This window comes from Mastigoproctus giganteus, chromosome 9, assembly GCF_048544385.1.
Source record: "Mastigoproctus giganteus isolate SK-2022 chromosome 9, ASM4854438v1, whole genome shotgun sequence".
NCBI classification, from domain to species: domain Eukaryota; kingdom Metazoa; phylum Arthropoda; class Arachnida; order Uropygi; family Thelyphonidae; genus Mastigoproctus; species Mastigoproctus giganteus.
This window is the reverse complement of record NC_143583.1, coordinates 107,363,450-107,386,686: the sequence shown is the minus strand read 5'-3', so window position 1 is coordinate 107,386,686 and position 23,237 is coordinate 107,363,450. Positions and strand designations below refer to the sequence as shown.

Here is a 23,237-nt window from a genome sequence, read left to right as displayed (position 1 = left end):
TCCTTAACAAACCCATGCTGTGTCTGAATTATTGCTGCAGTCTTGTCTAGATGATCCTGCAATGCATCTTTCACTAGCGACTCCATTATTTTACCCAGAACAGAAGTTAAACTAACTGGTCTGTAATTACTCGTGTCACCCTTCGATCCCCCCTTTGTGAATTGGGGATACATTTGCACATCTCCAGTCCGTGGGAACCTCCCCTGAGTCCAAGGATGCTCTCATAATTATGGCTAAGGGTTTGCTTAGTTGCTTTGCCACCTCCTTTAATATAACTGGATAGATCCCATCCACCCCAGGTGCTTTTCTTACGTTTAACTTCAACAGTTTCTCTTCCCTTCTACTTTGCTCTCAGTTATTACAAAATCATTAAGTATCCTGCTACAATTTGATAACCTTCTGCCATTTTCAAACCTTAATAATTCCTCACGTGTGAATGTAGATGCAAAATACTCATTCAGTTTGTTTGCTATCTGAGCAGGATCATCAACAGTCGAACCATCGATGTGAAGTGGACCAATCAGATTCATCGCCTTCCTTTTAGAGTTTATATAAGTAAAGAAATCCTTGCTGTTTTTGTTAGCATCTTTTGCCAAGGATTTCTCGTAAACTGCCTTCACCTGCCGAACCTCCTTTTTGACCTGATTACAGATTAACTTATATCTGCCATAGGCTTCTGAGTCACTTGATAATTTATATGCAACCCATGCATTTTTCTTCTCTGTTACGAGTCTCATTAGTTCATTTGACAACCATTTAGGCCTAAACCTTGAACAATATTTCTTAATAGGTATGAAACTTTTAGTAGCATCCACGATTAATTCCTTGAATGCTTCTCACTTAGAATTTACTGTTGGTAACATCGTCAGTTGATCCCACTGTACAGAATTTAAAAACTGTCGGAGACCACTGTACTCACCTTTACGGAAGCAAAAACCCTTTCCTTTACCCCTGATGGTAATTAAATCTTTAAGTAAATCCCATGTCAGTACACTGTGATTACTGCCACCTAGTGGTTCTTTTATCTGCAAATTCCTAATACATGAATGATCACTGCTGATAACCAGATCAAGAGTATTACTTTCTCTGGTTGCTTCTCAAACATGCTGCTGCAGAAAACAATCATCCAGTAAATCCACAAAAGTCTGACTAGTGTGTGACTGCCCAACCTACAAGTTCCAGTCAATATCTGGGAAGTTAAAATCCTCCATTATAAGACATTCCGATTTACTAGCCCACTCTATTTCTCTGTACAATTGTTCATTGTACTCATTCGAGTCATTAGGCCTATAACACACTCCTTCTCTTATTTTTGCTTTCGCAGTGCTTATGTCACACCAAACTGACTCAACAGTGCACTGTTCATCTGTATCAACTGGACGCACTTCTTTTGATTTTATGTTTTTCTTAATTAACAGCATAACACCTCCTCCCTTCTTATCCTGTCTATCCTTTCTGTACACATTGTACTCCCCAAATTCCAGTTCGACATTCGTTATATCAGTGTGACACCATGTCTCTGATATCCCAACAATATCCGCCTTTGATGTCTTGACCAACACTTCAAATTCATCAAATTTATTTACTATACTTCTAGCATTGGTATACATGCAAGTATACATTCACCTATTCTTATTCTGAGTTACTCTAACACATCCCATATACCCACCTGTTTCACGATGACTGCCACCCCTCCCTGAAACCCCAACACCCCTCGCTCCAGGTCGCTACTTATTCTAATAGAAGGTGTGCAAGAATCACCTTCACCTCTGCCTACGGCTACTGTTAAACTATTAGTCCTTGTATCTCCCCAAGCTATCAGTTTTCCGACCCACCCAACACTGCCTCGATAGCATCAGCAAATATTCTTGCTCCCTTTCTATTTAAGTGTATCCCATCCCTTTAGAAGCAGTCTCTCCTGTTAACAAGTACAGTCCAGTCTGAAAAAAATTCTATCCCTTGAGCCTTGCACAATCTTTCCAGGGCCGAATTGATCGATAAGGCTTCATCATATACTCCCTCCTATCATGTCTGGGCAGAATTGCAGACACATTCAAATTCAACCGTAATTCACGGCTTTTTTTCATCAGTGACCTGTACTTGTTAAGTAATTCTGCCGGTCTTCTACTCTTAATATCATTTGTGCCAACGTGTACAACTATATCACCTTTTGTGCCCCTAAAAGATGATATCTGCTCTATAACGTCATCAACCTTTGCCCCTGGCAGACATACCCTGGTCCTGTTCCACCTATCCTTTTTACAAAGGATGTTTCCCATTTCCCTGACAATAAAGTCACCAACAACTACTAGTTCCTTTGGGACCAGCGCAATCGGTTTGGGGTTGCCACTGTGTTGCGTGATGTCCAAGTGCAAGCTCTGGCGTTGATGTGGGCAGCTGAGAGCTTGATGGGCCCCTCAATTTAGATCTTTCGAGGGCATCCACCCTGTCCTTCAAACTCTCATATAGGCCCATAACAGCGCTGAGTTGTCACCTGATTTCCTTACACTCCTTACATCGCGCACACACAAAGACATCCTTTTCATACTCCTTATCATATATTGATAATGAGTACTGATACCCATTTTTGGGTTTTATTCTGCCCAGGTATAAGTATTTCAAGAATTGAATTTCTTTTCATTTTGTATAATGATGCTATTCATATCTTTATGATTTGTATTGTAATGCCAGTTTTACAGTCATATTTTTATAACATAAATTTTAACATAAAAATGTTTTGCTGTTTTACACAGTTTTGTAATTTATGATTAATGTTTAATGTCTTACAAATAAAGAATTTTGAGACTTGTTTATGCCAGCTTTATTTTTTGCTGTAGAATGTTTATATTCATGTGTTTCCCCTCCTCATATAGGCACTCGTCGAGCTTCACCTTTAATTTTCTCTAAGCTGTCCTCCTTAATTACCCATATAAATAATTTATTCTAATAATTAATAACTCCCTATCTTAAAGAAAATTTTTCTATGTAGAAACATAAGCCTCTTCCCCTGTAATTTGGAGGTTAGCCCCTATTGAAAGTTTCACTTTTATTCATTTTATTATCTCTTATAGTGGGCCTTATAGATGTCAATCAGATTTCCCTCTAAGATACTTGATTACAAATCACTATAGCCAGCATATTGAAGTTGAGCATGAGCAGACCTGGGATTTTCTGGAGTGGGGGGGGGGGGGGGGGGCAGAGAAAAAGCAGTGTTCCAGGGAATGATTAAATTTTAATCATCATGTAGCAGTAAAAAAAAATCTCTTATTTTGAATATAACAAGAGTTGGGGTGCTGTAGTCCATTTAGTCCATACCTTGGACCATCACTAAAAGTGGGCATCCTTGTATGGCCATCTTTTTTGCCAATCTCACCAGACATTTTGCCTGTTTTTGAATCCTTTCAAGAAGCTTGATGCCCCTTTTTTTAGGTCCTCCATACTTGGACACAGTATTCCAAGTGTGATCTTACAACTGCTTTATACAGTGAGATTATGACCTCTCTCTCGCTCTCTCTCTCTCTCTAACCTCTCTAACAAATATTCAAAAAATCATCAATAGGACACCATGGGTCTTACGTGCTACCTCTCTGCACTGCTCAGAAAACTTCATCCACCTATATCGTAATTCACATATCCTTTTCTTCTCCAGTTATAAATTCAATTCCACCAAGTGTATAAATTATTTTGGGATTGCTATTTGCTAAGTGTAAGACCTTGCATTTTGATACATTAAAATGTAGTTGCCACTTTTCTAACTAACCTTGAAACTTATCCAAGTTATCCTGAAGAAGCATTGCTTGGCACTGGCCATTAAACACTGTGCCATTATTGACATCATGTGTTCTGTCTGTCTGTCTGGTGATGTTGTTTAAGGAAATCGGAAACAACAGTGGTCCCAGTACTAATCTGGGACCACTGTTTAATTTGAGTAGTGGGGTTGGAGGCTAGCTGGTTGGACATGTTTGCCTTAGCTCTGCAGGCTGTTGATTGCTGTGTTAATTTAGTGAGTTTAATCCCATTGTCATCGTTTATTTTGTGTTCAGTTGTGTTTTCAAAGTTATATTAATATTTAATCAGAGTTATTTACTAATCAAATAGTTATTTCCTTAACCTGGTGAAAGTGCAATCTAATTACAGTGAAAAAAGAAAAAAGCAGTAACGCAGTATCAAGTTACTGATGGCTGATTTGTAGTTAGTGTTTATTGCTAAAGTTGATAAGTTAATAGAATCAATCTTCTTGCCTACATTATATGCGATTACTTCGGATATTATTTTCCCCTACACTGCAACATGGAGGGGAAATCGACGAGAAAATCATTACAAAACGGGGGGGGGGGGTGATGAGGCTTCTGCTTTTCCCCCTCTACCCTCTAGAGTTCCCAGGTTGAATTCAGAAGAAATTAAGAAGTTAGAAGGTAAATATCTCAAGGGAAAAAGTACTAAAGTTGTGAATACAGTGTCAAATTTGGATGGTTTGCAAGGAACAAGTGATGTTACCCAGCAAAATACTGATCAAGTAGAAGTAGTTGGAGAAATTACAAGTGTGACAAGATTACAACTGAACAGGGGTGCAAATAAGTGATGAACTAGATGTTGATATTCAAGATTTGGCTGAGGTTGGGTTTGACGATTTTACAGATCTTAATGTAGATGGTGATTTTGATAGTTTATACATTCAAGAGATATTGCAAGAAGAAGTACAGGAACCAATGTTCGTGAAAGTGACATCATTGTGTCAAATTTTCAAGAACAGAGGTTATGTTATGATGTGTTAACTGTGTATGAGTTAATCACTAAGTTAAAGAAGCAAGTAGTAAACTGCACTACAAGTGAGTCGAGCAAAATAACAAAGACGGCATCAAACTAATTAGATAAGTGGGTTGACATTGAAGTTATTGCAACAGCTGTGCTGTTTGATAATGAAAGACTAAAAGCAAAATTAGAAGAGATGGAAGTTAGAGTTGCTCTTTTTGATGAAAGTGTGAGGGGCCAACCATTTCCTTCTGCTCAGGAAAAACAGCAAATTTACATTGATAAGGTTAAAACATACAGTAGTGTAGTTCAGGAAAATATAAGTGATGGTAATGAAGACAGTAAAATTGGTAATAGATGTGGGGGTGGGGGGAGGAAGTAATAAGCAGAAACAGGTGAACACTTTAATATTAAGGGCAGATGTTAAGTTTATGAGTAGTCAGGAGGTCAAAGAAGCGGTATTAAATGCCTTAAAGGATGATTTTAAGGAAATTAAAGTGAGAAACCTGCGAACAATACGAAATAAAGGTGTTTTGATAGAAACAGACAAAGACGATTTGAATAAAATAATAGGTTCAGAGACTTTAGTTAGTAAGGGTATTAATTATGATAAGTTGAAAACAAATAATCCTTCCATACTGGTGTATGATATACCCAAGGATATTATGAGGGATGAAATAGTTGAAGACTTATATGTAAAGAATTTGAAGGACTATGGTTACGATCTCGAAGAGGTAAAGAATGGAATTGTATTTAGATTTAATAGTGGAAACAAGTTAAATTGGACTAACTGAGTTATTGAGGTGGCCACAGAGCTGTTAAAATGTTTGTTTCTGAGAGAGAATATTTTTGGGATTTTCCTCCTATAAGTTTAGAAAATTCACAGTTGTGACCAAATATTTTAAATGTTTGGGACATGGCCACTCTGCCCAGTACTGTAGTCATAAAACAATGTCATGTGGTCATTGCGCTGAGGGGGGCCATGTTTATGCTGACTGTCAGTGCAGGAACCAACATCCAAATTGTGTTAACTGTAAGCGTAGAGGTCGTGACTATGAACACTCTGTAAAAGATGTAAAATGTCCAGAATATGTTAAAACCCTTGAATTAGCAAGTACGTGCATAAATTATGGATAATGATAATAACGATTGTTGTATTAAACAGTTTTGGTTAGCACATAATAGTGATAATAATCAGATATTAAACATAGTTCAATTGAATGGACAAAGGTCTTGCATGGTAATGAATGAAATTAGAATATATGCAATGGAAAACCGGTGTGACATACTTTGTTTGCAGGAGCCATATGCATTACAGTAATAAGCAGAGCAGAGTTATAAGATTGGTAGGTTTTCCTGTAACTGCTAAGTCAGTTTATGTTACTAGAGTGAGGCCAAGAATAGCAATAGTTATTTTTAATAGGAATTTAAATATAGCTGTGGTATCAGGGTTGCACAATCAAGACATTGTTTGCATTCATGTTATTATGCCTGACATTTCATTTTATTTATTGTCATTGTATTGTTCTCCAACAGATAATATTGAATATTTCATTTCATGTATGGAAGGTGCATTGGCACAAATAGGTTATGGCAATGTATTATTAGCTTTTGACATAAATGCAAAATCCAGTATGTGGTTCAGTGGTTTGACTGATAACAGGAGAATGTGTATGGAGGATTTTATAATATCAAAAATAATTTAGTTGTACTTAATGAATCACAACAACCGTATACTTTTAGCAATGTACATGGACAATTGAACATTGATTTGACACTGGCTTCACCAGATTTTGTAAAGAGGGTGTGTCACTGGGTTGTTGATGAGAATGCAACAAACAGTGACCATCGGGCTATATTATTTCATGTAAATGTGGGGGTATGTAGTAAGACTTGTTATATTAAAATCAATGAGCAGATGAGGTTGCATATAAAAAGATAAATTGGGAAAAATTTAATGATTCCTTGCAATTGGTTTTTGGTAATGATAAATATCTGGCTCTGAACACTATGAATGCCACAGAATATGCATTTTATATTTCAAAGTGTACTTTTGAAGCTGAAGTATGCAGCTAGGCGTAGGAAAGCCACAGATAAGCAAGTGCCATGGTGGTCTGAACAACTGAAAATTTTAAGGCGAGATGTTTTTTCGGCCAGGAAGCAATTTCAAAGATATAGGTCTCGTGATATAGAAGAGGCTAACTATTATAAGGAAATATATAGGTGTAAAAGGAGGGAATATCATAGGGCTATTTATCAGCATAAGTTAAGATCATGGCAGAATTTGGTAAGAACTGCAGGAAACAGTAATCCTTGGGACTACTGTATAAGTTGACCATTACTAAAAAGATAGACCAGGATGTATTTCACACAGTAATAGTAGATGGTACGGAAACAGTTGGGAGACAACTATTAAAGCTGTCATAGACAAACTGTTTCCTGAGGATTGTGTAAGTAACGATACTCTTGAACAGTGTGAGATAAGAGCAGATAATAGAGATTACGTCAATGATGAGGATATCTCTCTTTTTATAGCAGAGGAGTTACTTGTAGTCAGTAAACAGATAAATGTTGATAAGACTCCGGGGATTAATTTAATTGAGAACAACAGTATCAGTAAGTTATTAGAGATATACCCTCCAGTTCTGCTTAATATGTATAACAAATGTCTATTGGAAGGCACATTTCTTGTTTTCTGGAAATGTGCTCTTCTGAAATCTTTACCAAAACCAGGTAAAGAAAGAACAAGCCCCAAGAGCTTTCAACCAATATCGCTGTTACCTAACCCCAGGCAAGTTGTTTGAGAGATTGATTTTCCAGCGATTAAGTGAATTCATGAATTTACACCACATTGAGTTGCCATTTCAGTATGGTTTTAGAAAATGCAAATCTACCGAGGACACGATTAATGATTTATTGCTTTATGTTAAAAATGCAGATAGTAAATATGTTCTTGCTCTGTTCATTGACTTTGCAGGAGCTTTTGATTCAGTCCGGCACGAGAGTATTCTTTACTCATTAAGACAGCTCCATTGTCCAGGGAAAATATACCGGGTTGTAACAAGCTATTTAACTTCAAGGCAGATAATTGTAAGGGCACAGCATTTAACTTATAGGAAATTAGTGTCCAGGGGATGCCCACAAGGATCTGTGTTGGGTCCCCTATTTTGGAATTTGGTTCTGAACCAATAGCTTAAATTGAGACAAAAACAGTTTGCCATAAAATAGCATTTGCAGATGATCTGCTTATCTGTGTGCCTGGTAACTCAAGAAGGGATATTGAAGAGAAGGCTGCAATGGTTCTTCAGAGTCTAACATCATGGGCTACTGTAAATAAATTAACAGTTTCAGAAGTAAAAACAGTCATGATGTTAGTTAAAGGTCACCTTGATATCAGTTGACCACCAAAAATTTTGTTAAATTGTAAGCAAATTAAATTTGTTACCCAAACTAAGTATCTAGGTGTTTTATTAGATGCTAGGTTAACTTTAGTTCCACATCTGAATTATTTGATGAACAAAATTAAGCGTTTTAGTGCAGCAGTAATACGGATTTCTAGATCAGAGTGGGGGTTGCATAGATCAGTTTTAAATCTTTATTATATGACAGTTTTTCTGCCAATAGTGACTTATATATCATCAGTGTTGGTATCTTGTGTGAATAAGAGTAAGTTTAAAGCCAAGTTAAATTCTGTGCAAAGAACAATGCTGTTATCAATTCAGAGGGCTTGCAGAACAGTGTCAACAAATGCCCTGCAGGTATTAGCGGGCCACATGACGTTAGATCTTTTTATAATATATAGAGCTTTCTGTTACCATATTAGGAAGCATAATAATTTCACGTGCTTAAACATTGTGTGTGACCTTAACATTCACCCTAAGGTTGAAATTAAAAGAATATATGAGAAGTTAATGGAAATCTGGCAAGCCAGATGGGCGGATAGTATTATTGGTGCAGTCACCAGACATTTTATTCCAAATGTTTCTTTTTCATGTTTTAAACTGAACAAGTGATTTTTTCCTAGTATGGAGACTTCTTTTTTGTTAACAGAGCATGGTTCTTTGAATAGTAAATTATATTATTTTGGATTAAAGTCAAACCCTTACTGTGTATGTGGTGTTGAAGAAACTTGGTGCCATGTATTGTATGATTGTTTGTTGTATGACAATTACAGAACTCAATTAAAGAATGTAATTAGTGATTTGAGATATGGAAATGAAAGTAACTACTTGTCAGATTATAATAAGTTTGTTGCTTTTCAAAAGTTGCTATTTCTGTATTTCTAAAAAGAAGACAGTTATCAGCCTGGATATTTGTAAACTAATAGATGTTTACTGTATAGATCCCCCCCCCGCCATCCTATTATCCTGGTTTTTTTTTTTTAATTTATTTATTTAGTTTATTATTATATTCTTTTTAAATTTATTTATTTAGTTTATTATTACTTTTTTTGTTTGTTTGCTGGCACTGTGGAAATTAACATAGTGCGGGATAAATTGCCAAAGTGAGATTTGGAGGGAGGGTAGAGGGGTTTTTTATTTATTTATTTATTTATTTATTATTATTTTTATTTTTTCTCTCTGCCCATAGCAGTAGGAAGCATACCGCTGAATACCTGTGCGGGGAGGAGAGATTTATTAGTTTATTTTATTAATATATATAAATATGTATATTTTTGTTATTAGTATTTTATTTTATTTTTTTTTCTCCCAGGTTTGGGGGTGGGATTGCTGGCGCCGTCTGGTCTAGCACTTCCACCAGAGGGTGTGGGAATTTTGTGCGGTCAGCACAGACAGTACAGTAGACCTAGGCCCAGCTCCACGTTCATAAGGACGAGCATCAGGTAGCAGTTATCCTAGGTGATGACTGCTCTCTGGTGGCTAGGTATCCTGTATAAGGATAATAAAATCAAGTATATTAGGTGGATTTGGACAAATGTCTAGGGACCACCGGAGACAATAATAATAAAATAATAGTACTAATCCTTGCAGAGGGAGACCCACTTCTAGTGTTAACACAAGCTGAAGAGCAGTGTAACAATTAATTGCAGTCCTCTTCCTTTGCCATTCTGCCAACCTGTGAATTCATCTATCTTACCAATAGTTCTAATGTGTTCAAGCTTATAATCTCTCATGTGGAACTGAGTGAAACACTCTGCCAGAATCCAGATAAACAATATTGAAATTATTTCCTGCATCCAGCTCATGTGTATGTGACTGCCAAAATAATACATCTGATTTATTATCCATCCACCATCTAAATGTTCCTATAATTGCAGTCTTGATCATTGAGTCAGTGATATTTCTTATGACAATCAGATTTGTCAGTTTGTAGTTATACCTGTTTCATGTATGGAACTATTTTTATGTACAAAGGGTACTAGGAAAGTTTTGCAATATGACGCAACAATGAATCACAGGAAGCTGCTTGTTGCTGCATGTTGAGACATGTTCATACGTGCATAGTAGCCGCCGCACCAAGTCGATGGGCTCAGTTATTCATTAGTAGTGAGAGTGTAAAGTGCTTGCGATGGCATCGTGGTCACGAAATGAGATAAGGACAGTTTTGCGGTATAATTTCGTGCGTGGTTTAACCATAGACCAGTGCTTAGAAGAAATGACTCTTGCACTAGATGATGATTGTCCACATTGTACTACGATAATCAGGTGGTATAGAGAATTCCAAAGGGGAAATTTCACTCTGGAGGATTCTGAGAGGCCGGGAAGGCCACGAACGTCAGTTACGGAGGAAAACGTTACTGCTGTGAGGAAAATGCTTGACGAAAACAGGCGAGTGACCTACCAACAGATAGAGGATACTTTGGGCCTAAATGCACCAGCAATTCGTTCGATTCTGCAAGATCATTTGCACGTGAAGAAACTTTGTTCTCTCTGGGTGCCGCATCAACTGACTGAAGAGCAGATGACACGACGTGTGACTTGGTGCCGGGAGATGTTAAAAAAGTTTGATAAGGGACAATCTCGGTATGTGAACAACATCGTGACAGGTGACGAGACTTGGCTGTACTATTACGATCTGCCGACCAAGGCTCAAAACAAAGTTTGGGTCTTTGATGATGACGACACACCCGTAATTGTCAGAAAATCCCGATCTGTAAAGAAGAAAATGACAGCTGTATTTTTCAAATCGAGTGGCATTGTGGAACGTGTCGTTTTGGACATACAGAAGACAGTCACAGCTAAGTGATATACTGAACAATGCCTGCCTAAAGTCATTGGATCTATGAAGAACCTGCGGCCAAAGTCAAGAATGGACACCTGGTACCTCCATCACGAAAATGCTCCAGCTCACCGCGCCAAAGCCTGCACCGAATATTTGACCACGACAGGACTGAAACTTCTCGAGCACCCTCCCTACAGTCTAGCCCTTGCTCCCTGCGACTTTGCACTGTTCCCGCATGTTTTCCAGTGATGAGGACCTTCTACGGTCTTGGGACAACGAGTGTGCTTTACTCCCTAGTGAAACTTGGCAGAACTGGTTTAAAGATGGGTTTCGGAGGATGGAGAGGTGTATTGAATGTAGAGGAAATTACTTTGAAAAAATTAAATAAACAAAGCTGTATTGCAAAACTTTCCTAGTATCCTTTGTATTAGTGATACTTTTGAATTTCTCCAATCCAAAGGAATCTCTATTGAGCCCATGATGCCCACATAATTAATCTTAATAATTCAGTGTACTCTCCTGCTGTGTCCCTCTAAATTACTGGGTATGTGCCATTAATTCCGCCGACTGGGCTAGCCAGGTGGGTAAAGTGCCTGCCTGGCAACCCAAAGGTCGCGGGTTCGAATCCCGCCTCGGGCTTGGATCAAAGTACTGCAAAAACCTTGGGAGGTGCACTATGGCCACAGAAGCCGATGCGCCAACAATTACCAAAAAAAAAAAAGGAAAAAAAAGCCATTAATTCCAGGAGCTTTACTTGCTTTAAGTGATGAAAGTTTGTCTTATAAGCAGTTTTCTGTGATTTCAGAAAATTAAAATTGTTAATTTTATATTCAGCTTTACTTGTGTTGCTATGGGGGGGGGGGTCTTTTGTCTGTAAAAGTTAAATAGCAATTGCTATTCTTTTCAGTTGAATAGCAATATTAGATCATTTATTCAAGACTTTCCCATATCCCTTGCACAAGGGTCCAGTCTGATTTGTTGTCTTCATTGTATTCTCATATATATTAGCATTAACATTAGTAGAGGCATATGATGCAAGAAAGCAAGCTTATGCAGCATCAGCCAAAAAAAAAAAAAAAAAAAAAACCCTCCCATTTCAACCTTAAATTTATTTAGGCTATTAGCTTCCACAACAAAAGATGGAAGCCTGTTCCGCCGATCAACTACTTGCTGGCTAAAGGCAAATTTCCACACATCTATTCTACAACTATCTTTCCTCATTTTGAAACTGCGCTCCCTCAGATTCTTAGTCTGAGCAAGACGAAGAATCTCATCAGCATTCAGCTGGCTCAACCCATTCAAGGCCTTATACACCTCAATCAGATTACCTCGCAAATGCCTACTCTCTCTAGGCGCTGCAGTTTGCAGTACTTAAGCTGCATTTCTTGGTAAGAGAACCCCTTTGTTCCCTCACCAATCTTGTTGCCCTTCTTTGTACTCGTTCTAGCAACTCTACATCCTTCCTAAAATAAGACCTCCAGACCTGTACACAGTACTCTAGGTGTGTCCTAACCATTGCCTTGTATAATGGGATAGTCACCTCCCTGTTCCTGCTAGCAAAATTCCTATATATCATTGACAAGACTCCATGACCTGCCCTGACAGCCCGTCTGCACTGTTCAGCAAACTTCATATTTGACTGCACAATTACCCCCAGGTCTTTTTCACTTTCCACTTCCCTGAAAGTAGTACCACACAGTTGGTACGCTTCTCTTCGGTTATTGCTCTTAGCCAGTGATTTCTTATAAACCATTGCCAGCCTAAAAGTAAAGTCCTGTAGCCCTGCTACTGTGTTAATAGAAATGTATTGTACTCAGATGGAAGTAGGTAAAGTGCAAATGGTTTGTTAAGTATGGCATTGAGAGGGGGCAACAGACTTTATCTGAAGGGTATATATAAAAGGGGGGACTATAAAGTAAAAAGTAGGCAAGGTAAGAAAAATGGGGTAGAGAAAGCAGTTGGAAAACCTTTACCCCCCTCCCCCCAAAAAAAACTAAGAGTTGAAAGTGCAAGAATGTATGAAAGATATCTGACATTGTAAAAGTGGAAAATAAGCAAATGAAGTACTCAGGGAGCCCTGAGTATAACTGCTTGTCCTTGCAGTTAAGGGCTATGGCATTGCATAGCTTGATGTGGTTGTAAAAATAATATTGTGATGCACATTACCATTCTTACACTGTCTGCCATATTTTATATTTTCTTCCACTTTCAATTCTATTAGTTTTATGAGGGACATGAAGGTTTTCCAACTTCTTTTTTTTTTTTTTTTATGTAAACCCCACCCAAACACGACAGGTATTAGAACCTATAGTACTTAGTACCGTGCTTGGGTTGGACGTTGAGAAGACGAAAGAAGATATTTGTTGACATTGAACTTGAACTTCTGTAGACTGTAATTTTCAGGAAATATGTATGAAGGAAAGTTGTTCCAGAAAACGGCAGTTGAATGAATAAACAAGAAAGATGAAAAGTTGGTTCTGTAAGTTTGAAGTTGGACAGTAAATGGATGTTGGTAGGTGGCGGCACGTGTGAATGGAATCAAGAAGCCTGAGAGAGATTTTGGGGGCACCACCCCAGATGTGGGAACAATATTCCATGGCAGGACGGATTTGCAATTTATAGAGAGTGAGCAGGTAGTAGTAATGCCGAGAGCAAAAGAGAAAACCAAGTTTTTTAGATGCAGAGGAAGCAATATTTGTAATGTGCTTGTGCCAAGAGAGATTAGAAGTCAGGGTAATCCCCAAAAGAGATATATCATTTTGCCTAGAAATCGGAGTGTTACTAAGATAAGTATAGGAGTAGAAGAATCCTTTTTGCGAGATATAAGACAAGACTGAGTTTTAGAAGAGTTGAAATCAACTAAGTTGTCTTTGCTCCACTGGAGAATTACCTCAAGATCGGCATTTAAGGAATTGGTAGCAGATTTTCGAGAAGTTGAAGCTGATTGAGCAGGGCAAGGTTTCTCAAAATGGAAAGATGAATGCAATCTGCTATCATCGGCAAAACTATGGATAGGATTTCCAGTCAATGGAAGAAGGTCATTAATATACAAGAGGAAAAGAGTGGGGGGAAAGAACCGAACCTTTGGGGACACCGGCATTAGTGGAGAAGTTAGAAGACAGAGAGCCATCTACCATCACCCTTGGTGAACGATCAGAGAGAGAATTGGATAACCAATTACTAAAAACAGTTGGCAAACCATAAGATGGAAGCTTGTTTAGAAGACCTTTATGCCAAACACGATCGAAAGGCTTTGATATGTCAAGAGCAACTACTTGTGTTTCACCAAACCTTTCCATTGAATTAGTCCATAAATGGGTAACATAAGCCAGAATATCACCAGTGGATCGACACTAACAGAATCCATACTGGCAATCGTTGATCAGATGGAAGGTTTCTAGGTAGTTTAAGAGTTGGCGGTTAATTGATTTCTCCATTACTTTAGAAAGAGTAGAAGTAATTGTGATGGGAGGGATTTGTCACCCCTTTTGAGAACTGGCTGGATATGAGCAAATTTCCAAACAGAAGGAAAAACACCTTTGGAATAAGAAAAAAGGCAGCAAAGAATAGGAGTAAGTTCAGGAGCACAGGTTTTGAGAACAAGTGGAGAAATACCATCGGGACCTGGAGCATCAAGGTCCCGATGCTTTCTTAGCATCAAGATTCGTCAAAATCCTTCTGACATCCTTTTGACGGATGACCACATGAGGCATTGAATGGAGCATTTTGGGAATGGTGGGAGGTGTTTTACCAAGATCATTAATACATGAGTTGAAAGAAAAATGGTATGCTAGCAGGTCAGCTTTATCCTTGGCTGAAGTGACAACAGAACCATCTGGTTTGGACAGAGGTGGGTGCAGAGATGGGCAAAAGTTGCAGCCAGTAGCTTTGGCAAGAGACCAGAATGCTTGGCTACCATTAGGGCAAGAAGCAAGTTCTCTAATCTTAGCCTGTTCAAACTCTAGTTTGGACTGATCAATAACTGCTTTACAATTGTTGCGAGCTTTGGTGTAGGTAGAAAATGAAACTGAAGAATTAGAAACAAGTCAATTACGATATGCAACATTCTTCTCTTGAACAGCCTTAGCACATTTATTGGAAAACCAAGTTTTAGATAAAGGATGAGATTTTAAAGTGGAGTGTGGGATAAAGGATTCCATTCCTGCAAGAATAATTTCACTGACACGATCTGAGCAAATGTTGACATCAGAAGTTTTGAAACAGTAATCCGACCAAGGAAAAGAAGAAAAGAAAGCTCGCAGGTCAACCCATTTTGCATTCTTGTAATGCCAAACAATATGAGGTTGGGAACAGCCATGAGATGAAGGCTCCATTTGAGAAGAGACAATCACCAAGTTGTGATCTGAAGTGCCGAAAGGACCTCTCACTTCGACTGTGTACTGAGAAGGGTTGTTTGTGAGAAAAAGATCAAGCATGTTGGCTGTATGATTAGGATTGTTCGGTATTCTTGTAGGTAAATGAACAATCTGTGCACGAGTAATTAGTAATTGCAAAAGGCCCAGCATCTCGACCAGCTGGGTTGGTGTGACTAGAAAACGGAAGCCAGCTGGAGTTGTGAACATTAAAATCACCAAGGAAAATTACCTCACTGTTAGGAAAGTTGGACTAGTGGATGAATTTGGCACAATGAGTAAGAGAGATTTTAAGCCAGAGAAGATCAAAGAGAGGAGATTCCAAATTGCCAAGTCTCTGACAGGGAATATCAGAATGGACATATGCACAAGTACCACCTTTGAGGCGAAAGGAATTGTACAGCAAATAATTTGGGCATCTGAGATGCGCAGTACTTGAATCAACTGATAACTGAGATTCTGTCAGAATCTCAGTTATTTGTGAAATGAATTAGGAAGTGCTTGGGATGTTTAGATCTTTTCGCAGATAAGCTTGCTCTATTAGTTTGACAATTCATGGTGTATTCAATAGTAAGAAAAAGAGGAGGGGGACATGCTGTGTGAAGTAATGAAATTTTTGGATATGGCATACACATGGCAAGAATATACCCAGGTCCTTGACATAACATGGCCTCGACAATGCTCCCCGCATTCACACTACTTGGACTCCCTCCAGTCACTATCTGGCAGAGTAGAGGTAGCAAGATTATACACTAGCTGATTCAGAAACCTCCTAGAGAGTTACCAATAGATTCGGTCAGGTGTACTAACTAGCGGCTGGCCTGCGAACACCGTTTTAGAGCTCTACCCTCGAAATGTAAGGAATATTGGATCTCGCCACGATGTTCATCACAACCTCAAAAGTTATCAATCATACTGCATGATGGAAGAGATAGGGAAGGGTTGACTGGAATTTAGCTCTAGAGACTAAACATGGGTTCCACCACTTCAAGCCTCCAATAAGAAAAGTGGTGGTATTGCACCGGTTGATGAGAGTCATCTACCACCTAGTACTGCCTAGTAACATAGAGGGACAGCATTCCTCCATGTGGTGTGGGCGCCACACCTCCACCCCTGCTTACATTGGTTCACACCTGGGAGGTCACCCACCATGTACTTGTGCATGGAGGTTATACCCAGGATTACTAACAGTCCCACCATCGTGAAGGTGCAAGCAGAGAATTTGGCTGTCGTAGACCATCCAGACTTCGCCGAAATTGGGTCCACTTGACTTGAGTGTCACCCGAATATCAGTTCCATCAGCGTTTTAGACTCCCAGGTAGTAAGTACAGCTTGTCTCACATATCTGAGAGAATGTCTGTGACAACCTCAAGGACCAAAGGACTTCTTTACCCTTCCTCTCTTATCTCTCCTACATTTTGCTTTATAGCCATCTTTTTTTACCTATCCTTCACTTAGTCTTTCTCCCTCCCAATACCATGCTCCACAAACCATTTGCACATCAGAGACAATTTCATCAGAGATTATTATTTTGTATTAATTTTCTATTTCCATTATTTTTAATTTTGATGGCCATTTTTTATGTGCATAACAAATATTCATCCTAAAGTATTTCGTTAACTGATATTATCTTGATTAATTATCTTTAGTAATTTCTAAACAGTGACAGTGTCTAAAATTGGTTTTGTAATTGTTTTTTTCAGTAAAATTGAAGAATCATTTTATGTGGAGGAACCATCTTTGTTTAGTATTTGAGCTGCTCTCTTATAATTTATATGACCTTCTTCGTAATACAAATTTTCGTGGTGTTTCTCTCAATCTAACCCGAAAGTTTGCACAACAAATGTGTGCTGCGCTTATGTTCCTTTCTGGTCCTGATCTAAACATTATTCACTGTGACTTAAAACCCGAAAACATCCTGTTGTGTAATCCAAAGAGAAGTGCTATTAAAGTAGTGGATTTTGGGAGCTCATGTCAGCTTGGCCAAAGAGTAAGTCTTATTTGTTGGAAGTAGTCCTATTTGGGATTAGAAAGTGTTGTTTATCTGTTTCATGATTGGATACAGTTAAATTGGATTTTCTTAGAAAATAGGTCTATGGCTTTATCTTATATATACATCACATTAATTTATATGAAAATATATACTTACACTTCTCATGGTAAGTGCAGTATCATTAACATTTCATTATGCTTTAGGAGAGTAATTTATTTATTATGATAAAATGTAAATATATAATTTAATATCATTTTAATGTAATATTTAAAATGAATTGGAGTTATTTTATAAGAATAGTAACTTTTAAATCCAGATCTGACTTTATTCTTTTATGACCAGTTTGAAATATACGAATTGAGTGGGAATGTAGGAAGTTCAAATATAAGCTATTGATGCATTAAGAAATTATTTATCAAATAGATGTTTAATTAACTTAAATGTTTAGGTTTTTTGATTTAAAAAAGAATACTGTCTTGTGTTTAAATGCTCACATACATCAACGGGCAGAAAGTGACACTTACAAAATCTTACAGAACTGGTCCAATTGTATGAAATCTGAAGGACAATATTAATAAATGTATGAAACCATGGCTGCAATCCAGCTGTATCTCCCCCACTCCTAGCGAATAAATTAATGAACCATGTAATTCAGTATAAAATATATTAGCATGAACATTATTGATTTCACCAAAGAGTAAAAGTGGCAGAAAAAGAAAATAAAAGCTAACATAGAGAATCATATGAGGATATTTCTTATTTTCAGGGTGCCATATTTGATTCTTGTAGTTGTCACCCCACATTATGATGGAACTATTCTATCATTTTGAAAACTTTTAAGATTTCCCAAAATAGTTTAAGAATGCAGAATATAGTTAGGGAAGGATGTTACATGGTTGTTTTCCATGAAGCTTAATTACTATAATTAATAACCAATCTTATACCACATAAAATTAATAATATAATCTATTAAGCTTATAGCCCAAACTGCTGTACATTTAAAGTGATGTTTCAGGCATCCTACCGATACCCATCATCACATAACACAGAATATTTTCAAACTTCAAATTAATAATATACTGTGTTTTTCTAATTAATACACCCACCCAATGAAATTATTATTATTTTTCTTAATGCTGTTTTTCTACAAAAGAAAATGTTATTTTGAATTTCCCACATGAATTACTTTTGAAATAAGTTACTTTGAATTGTATTTGTTTTATTATGGTGGTTTTTTTTTTTTTTTTTTTTGTTGGAAAGAAATTCTGTTTTTTCCTCAAAAATATTGCCTCCATATGTGGTAGAGGTTGACAGCTTGAGAAAATTCAGTTTTGGTTAGGTAAAGAGGGAGTAAGAGAGGTGGTTTGTTCGATTTTATTTTATTATTTATTTTTTATTACTTTTATTTTATTTTGCTACAGTAGTCAAAAGGCAGGCTTCCTTGCACGTATGGCTAATACTCATACAAAACATAATTTTAGGTTCTATTTTATATATAATAAAACACACACACACACACACACACACACACACACACACACACACACACACACACACACACACACACACACACACACACACACACACACACACACACACACACAGTGGCGGACAAAAAAAGCCTGCATCACTTGTGAATTTTGCAAATAATGTGTTTTGTGCTGCATTGTGGGTTGCAGAAATGTTCTAAATGCATTTGTTAGATGGGATATACACCGATGAACCAAAACATTATGACCACCTACCTAATATGATGTTGGTCCTTCACTTGCAGCCAAAACAGCTCGTACCTGGTGAGGCATGGACACTACAAGATTTCTAAATGTGTCTTGTGGTATCTGGTACCAACACATAACCAGCAGATTCTTTAACTCCTGTAAGGTCTGTGATTGAGATGCCACAGACCGGAGTTGCTGTTCCAACACAAACACACAAACCACAGATGCTCGATGGGATTGATGTCTGGGGAATTTGGAGGCTAGGGCAATACCAGGAAGTCTTTCTCATGTTCCACGAACCAGTCTCGAACAATCCGGGCATGGTGGCTTGGCACATTATCTTGCTGAAAGACAGCACCGCCAGAGGGGCAGACCGTTGCCATGAAAGGTTGTACCTGGTCAGCACTGATGTTTAGGTAGACATCAGAGTGCCCGTCACATGGATGACTGGACCCAGGGCATCGCCAAAGGCATGACACCACTGCCACCGTCTTGTTTTCGTCCCACGATGCATCCAGGTGGCATCACTTCACCAGGTAAACGACGCACATGTACTCAGCTGTCCACATGGTGCAATAGGAAACATGATTCATCAGACCAGATGACCTTCTTCCAATCACTCAAGGTCCAATTTTGATGCTTGAGTGCTCATTGTAGGCGCTGTTGCTGGTGAACCATGGTTAGCATGGGCACTCGGATCGGCCTGCAGCTATGCAGCCCCATTTTAAGCAGGGGTCGATGTATCGTGTGTTGTGACACATTACTCCCGTCACCAGTATTCTAATTACAGCCGAGTTGCACCACAGTTGCCCTTCTGTTGCCACGTACCATCCAGGAGACCCTTCGCTCACCTCGAACATCGATGAGCCGTGGTTTTCCAACACCTTGCTGGCAGTTTGTGGGTTTCCCCTCCTCGGACTGCTTTCTGTAGGTGCTAACCACGGCTGACCGTGAGCATCCCACCAACCATGCCGTTTTGGATATTAGTATTAGTATTAGTACTAATATCCTATATATGCTCTGACTAATATACTAATATAAAGTACTAATATGCTCTGACTCAGTCGTCTGGCCATTACTATTTGGCTTTTGTCAAACTCGCTTAAGTCCTCTGCCTTTCCCATATGAAGAACAAGAGTAACACTGATTAACGGAGCTTAGTATCATGTGTTTTTTATACCATGTCCCGACACGCACCTTAGTTCACCTGCAGTTTCTTTGATTTGCATAACGACTCGCTGGTCATAATGTTTTGACTCATCGGTGTATATCTCTGCAAATGAAATCCAATAAAAAGACTCCACCTGATATACCTAATTGCCATAAATATCTTCCCAAAGGGTAAAATGCTTAATTAATGGAAATATGAGAAATTATGTAAATGGCAATCATGACAACCAAACATACATTTTATTGCATTTATGTGTACAAACTGAAATGAGAAGTTAACGTAATAGTATTATTTACTGTAAATCAGCAAAATAAGTCCTAAATATTTTGTTGTTCCTCCTTGAGCTGCAATTTACAGCCTTGCAACGATCTGGCATAGAGTTAATCAACTTCAGGATATACAGTTGCCCAATTTCGTGGTACCACACCCTTACAATGCTCTCCTGCAGCTGAAACTGACTTGTTGGCTTCTTCTGAGCAAATTTAGACTACATTATGTACCAGCAGTTTTCAATAGGATTCGAATCTGACTGTTGCCGGGCTAGTCAAACACTGTTTTGCCAGCATTTCTGAAGTATGACTGAACCTTAAGGTAGAAAAATGAGGGAAAACATTGGTGTATGTTTTAAGCCTTGCGAGACAAGAAGACAAACTTGTCATTAAATCTAAATAGCATAAAATTTACCAATTTTGCTGTGTGGCAAGATGCCGAATCCTGTTAAAAATTGCAGTTTTGGATGTCTGTGTGGTGATCCCTGATAAGTTTCAGGCACTCCTCCAAGATATCAATGTAGCTTTCTGCATTCACCATTCTGTTAATAAACTTAATTTTCCCTACCCCTTTGCTCCATTATTTTCCCTGGAACAGAAGTCAAACTAGCAGGTCTGTAATTACTCATGTCACCCTTTGACCCCCCCCCTTTATGAATTGGAGATACATTATGCATCCCAAGACCATCTGACCGGCAGGGAACTTTATAATCAGTGTTATGCAGTCAGGATGGTATGCTTCCAATTTTCATCTTCTGACATATCACTTCCCATCCAAGCCATGCAGGTTGAATTTCGATTTGTCAGAAAAGATGACTGTGTCCCATTGCTCTTTTGTCCATGAAACATGCGTTTTAGCTCAAGCAAGTCGACGCTGTTTCCTCATTTGTTGGGTCAACAAAGGCTTCTTCTTGGGCAACCGATAGGCATGCAGACTACATTCCAAAAGCCATCTTTGGATAGTTTGTGTGCTTGTTTCAACACCAGAGGCCATCTCAAAGTCCAGTTTTAGATCAAGAGCACTAGCATGGCAATTACAAAGGCATAGCCGTTTCAAATATCGATCTTGGGAAGGCATAGTCATTTTCTTACGGCCTGATCCAGGTCTTCTCTTCACATCACCAGTTTCACGCTTTAATTTCAGCACCCGGGATACTGTTGACTGGTGGCAGCCTATTTTATCAGCGATAGCATGTGTAGAAAGCCCTTCCTGGGACAGTAGCTGTTGCTCTGTCCCAGGAAGGGCCTTTTTTTCTTGGTGTCAGCTGAACATATTGAGCATGCTTACACCTCTGCAAAACAGGATACTAAATAACCGTGTATACCCTTCCAATGCCGTATTTATAGAAACAGCTGGTGCAATACCTTGCATAAAGTTTTCCAGTGAAAAATACTGAAGTAGGTCACCATGCCTTTCTCCAGTGGTGGCACTATTACATAGCTGTATAGGGATTTACTAATTAAAATTTGTCTTTAAAAATCTCTCTTTTTATATAAGGTGGTATTTTGTCCCAAAATTATATACAACTAATCAGTGTTACAAATCCCATCCTTTTATCCATTGTAGCAACTTGCCCTGAATTGGTGATTCCCTCCTACCCCCCCCTCTCTCTCTCTCTCTCAGGGTACTCAAATTTTTTTTTGGCTGGTGTAGCATAAGCCTCAGGCTTTCTTGCACCATATGGCTGATAATAATAATAATGATGCCATACTGCTCCAGTTTGTACAGTAGTCTTCCATGTGCAACAGTATCAAAAACTTTCCTGAAATCCTAGAATATGATATAAAAATTATTTTTTGCATACAGTTCCTTTGTGACCACATGATACTCAGGGTAGTATCCAATCAAATTGATCAGACAAGACTTCCCCTTACCGGCGCCTCCGTAGCCAGGTGGGCAGGAGCAGCAGTGCGTAGCACACACTTCTTGATTAGACTGGAGTTCGAGCCCGTGACCACCAAATACGGAAGATGCGGAAAGGAGTGACCATATTGCTTCAGGGAATGACCACCACATATCCCTGAAGCAATATGGCCTTAATTGCTAATGCTCCTAAAAACCAAAACAACAAACAAACTTCCCCTTACCGAACCCATGCTGTGTCTGAATTATTACTGTAGTCTTGTCTAGATGATCCTGTAATGCTTCTTTAACCAGAGACTCCATTATTTTCCCTGGAACAGAAATCAAACTAACAGGTCTGTAATTACTCATGTCACCCTTTGACCCCCCCCCCCCCCTTATTAATTGGAGATACATTTGCACATCTCTAGTCCGTGGGGACCTCCCCCGAGTCCAAGGATGCTCTCATAATTATGGCTAAGGGCTTGCTTACTTTCTTTGCCACCTCCTTTAATATAACTGCATAGATCCCATCCACTCCAGGTGCTTTTCTTATGTTTAACTTCAACAATTTCTCCTCCACTTTGCTCTCAGTTATTACAAAATCATTTAACTCTCTGTTAGAGTTTGATAAACATCTGTCCTCCTCCTTGAATAACACCTCATGTGTAAATTTAGATGCAAAATACTCATTTAGTTTGGCAGCTATCTTAGAATGATCATCTCCAGTCAAACCATTGATATCAAGTGAACCAATCTGATTCGTCCCTTTCCTTTTAGAGTTTATATAAGTAAAGAAATCTCTGCTGTTTTTCTTTTCATCCCTTGCCAAAGATTTCTCATACTCTGCCTTCACTTGCCTAACCTCCTTTGTGACTTGATTACAGACTAGCTTATATCTACCATAGGCTTCTGTTAGCACATGGTAATTTATA

At 38.4% G+C, this 23,237-nt stretch overlaps 1 protein-coding gene across 1 annotated transcript in view; it reads left to right on the top strand.

The window, feature by feature from the left end:
* LOC150080627 (dual specificity tyrosine-phosphorylation-regulated kinase 1A-like) overlaps window positions 1-23,237 on the top strand; it is a 332,070-nt gene that overhangs the window by 184,631 nt on the left and 124,202 nt on the right. The window contains exon 5 of the mRNA XM_090380761.1: window positions 17,012-17,298. Within this exon, the coding sequence (XP_090236887.1) occupies window positions 17,012-17,298 (287 nt within the window). The remainder of the gene's footprint in view (window positions 1-17,011; window positions 17,299-23,237) is intronic.